Source organism: Helianthus annuus, chromosome 16, assembly GCF_002127325.2.
Source record: "Helianthus annuus cultivar XRQ/B chromosome 16, HanXRQr2.0-SUNRISE, whole genome shotgun sequence".
Lineage (NCBI taxonomy): Eukaryota > Viridiplantae > Streptophyta > Magnoliopsida > Asterales > Asteraceae > Helianthus > Helianthus annuus.
In genome coordinates this window covers 87305694-87307761 of record NC_035448.2, presented here as the reverse complement: position 1 = coordinate 87307761, position 2068 = coordinate 87305694, and the positions used below count along the sequence as shown (strand labels likewise).

Below are 2068 nucleotides of genomic sequence, written 5' to 3'. Positions count from 1 at the left end.
TTTGATTTTTGGCAGGTTCACAAAATGCCGCCACGTATGAGAGGAAGAGGAAGGGGACAAGGAGCATATGTAGCCCCAAACGACCATGAAGCCGGACCTTCGCACAGGCGAACACCTTCAGGCTCCCATAACACAGATGCTCAAAATCTGTGGAGGTCTTTTACTGAACCCGCAAGGCACTCAGTTTCACAGGGTACCTCACCTTCTATCCCACACTCCTTTGGGCCTCAATCAGAAAATGAGCCCCACAACTCTCACCAGTCCTATATTCCTCTCCAAGGACACCAATCACCCTTTGACCAACCATCACCTGTTTTTCAAGGCCTGTTCAACCCTGCTGACTACCTTGATGTGCCTATGGGTTTTAACCCACTTGGACCAGAAGACCATTTCCCTGGCGACAATGCGATGGAGGTCGATGAAGATACCGATCCCTCAATGCCACCATCTGGAACTCCGAACCACCCTATCGAGATTTCTGATGGGTCACCATTTGTGGGATCACCATACAATGGTCCCGACAGCTTTGAGGTGAGGTTCAGGCAGCATGACTGGGTATTTACCCCTAGTTACCATAACTCTCCCCTGCACCAGCCACAACACAGCTTTCCCCTGCACCTCCCGCAGCTGCAACAGCAGCCACAGCAGCAGCAGAATCCTTCTGAGGATTCCCGACTTGTCGCGGTCACTCCACCGCCGCCACCACCTCCAGTTGTGCCTCCTCCGCCTCCAAGGCGAAGACGAACGAACGCACGGATGTCCACACGAGGGGGAATACGCATCGGCACCCCTCCACATTCAGGTAGCAGCCGATACTCGCCACTTCATGAAGAACCAGAGATGGGAGAATCTTCACACCCCGTCTCAGAAGTAACTTCTGCGCCAATCGCGCCACTACCACCACAGGATTTCGGAAACACAATCCCTGCTTAATCTAGCGCGGCAGCATATAATCCCTTCGAGCAGACTTTTCCCCCAGGTTATAACTTTACAGAGGATCCCTACTGGGTAGCTGCGAACTACAACTCTCTCAATCCGGAAAGTACTTTTGGAGGTCCCTGGACTACGGGACAACCGACCTATGGATACCCACCATATGGATATCAGCAGCCGCAGCCTCCTCAACCACCGCATTATCCACTACCACCGCCGGCACCGATGATGTCGCCGCCACAAGTTCAAGAAATCCTTCAAGGGATAAACGATGTGCGACGTGAAATGCGGCATGAATTGCGGGAAGAGCGTCGGCATAATCGTGGGATGTTTAAGAAGATGGTGGACTTAATCAAGGGAAAAAGCAAGAAGGACTACTAAATCCTTGTTTGCTAGTTATTTAATCATGTCCCTGTGAGGACATTTATTTCTGTACTCTGCCTCTGCGTGGGCATATTTTTCCTTTCTGTTCTACCCCTGCGTGGGTTTGTTTGTTTCTGTTTGACCCCTGCGTGGGTTTGTTTGTTAGTTTAGCCCCTGCGTGGGTATGTTATTTGTGTAAAAGTCCCGTTTAGGGCAAACTTGTGTTAGTTAATTTTATTTGAAATGGTTAATTTAAGTTTTTCATTTTTAAATTATATGCATAAATATAATATACGAATAAATTGTGACACCTGTGTCACCGCGACCATCAAACAAATACCAAGCCAATGAAATATTGTATTTCATACTTGGGATCTTGTACAAATATGTGTATCTTTTGCACATATTAATTCTTGTTCAATTTCAAACTTTATATCGCTTTCTGGAGAATTATACGCAAACTGGTGCGTAAATGTACTCGGTTTAATGCGACAAATACTCCGGAACATCAACATATACTCAACATACCTTAAATAACCTTTACATAACTTAGAAATAAGTTTTGAAGGCTTTGGTATAGCAAAAAACAAGTTAATTCGCTTACAGGGACTAAACTTGACAAACTGCAAAAGTATGCCAATTTGAACTGTAACGAACATTCCGGAACATGTCCATAAGTTAAACATACCTTAAATATCCTTTACATAGCTTAGAAATAGGCTTTGAGGTGTTTGGCATGCTAAAACAAACTTTTGGATCATTCAGGGACTAA

At 45.8% G+C, this 2068-nt stretch overlaps 1 protein-coding gene across 1 annotated transcript; it reads left to right on the top strand.

Moving 5' to 3' along the window:
- Window positions 1–24: 24 nt before the first annotated feature.
- LOC110892369 (pollen-specific leucine-rich repeat extensin-like protein 3) lies at window positions 25–1314 on the top strand. Its single transcript, XM_022139535.1, has 2 exons — window positions 25–714; window positions 967–1314. The coding sequence occupies exons 1-2, from the start codon at window positions 25–27 to the stop codon at window positions 1312–1314; spliced, it is 1038 nt and encodes a 345-aa protein (XP_021995227.1).
- Window positions 1315–2068: the final 754 nt, after the last annotated feature.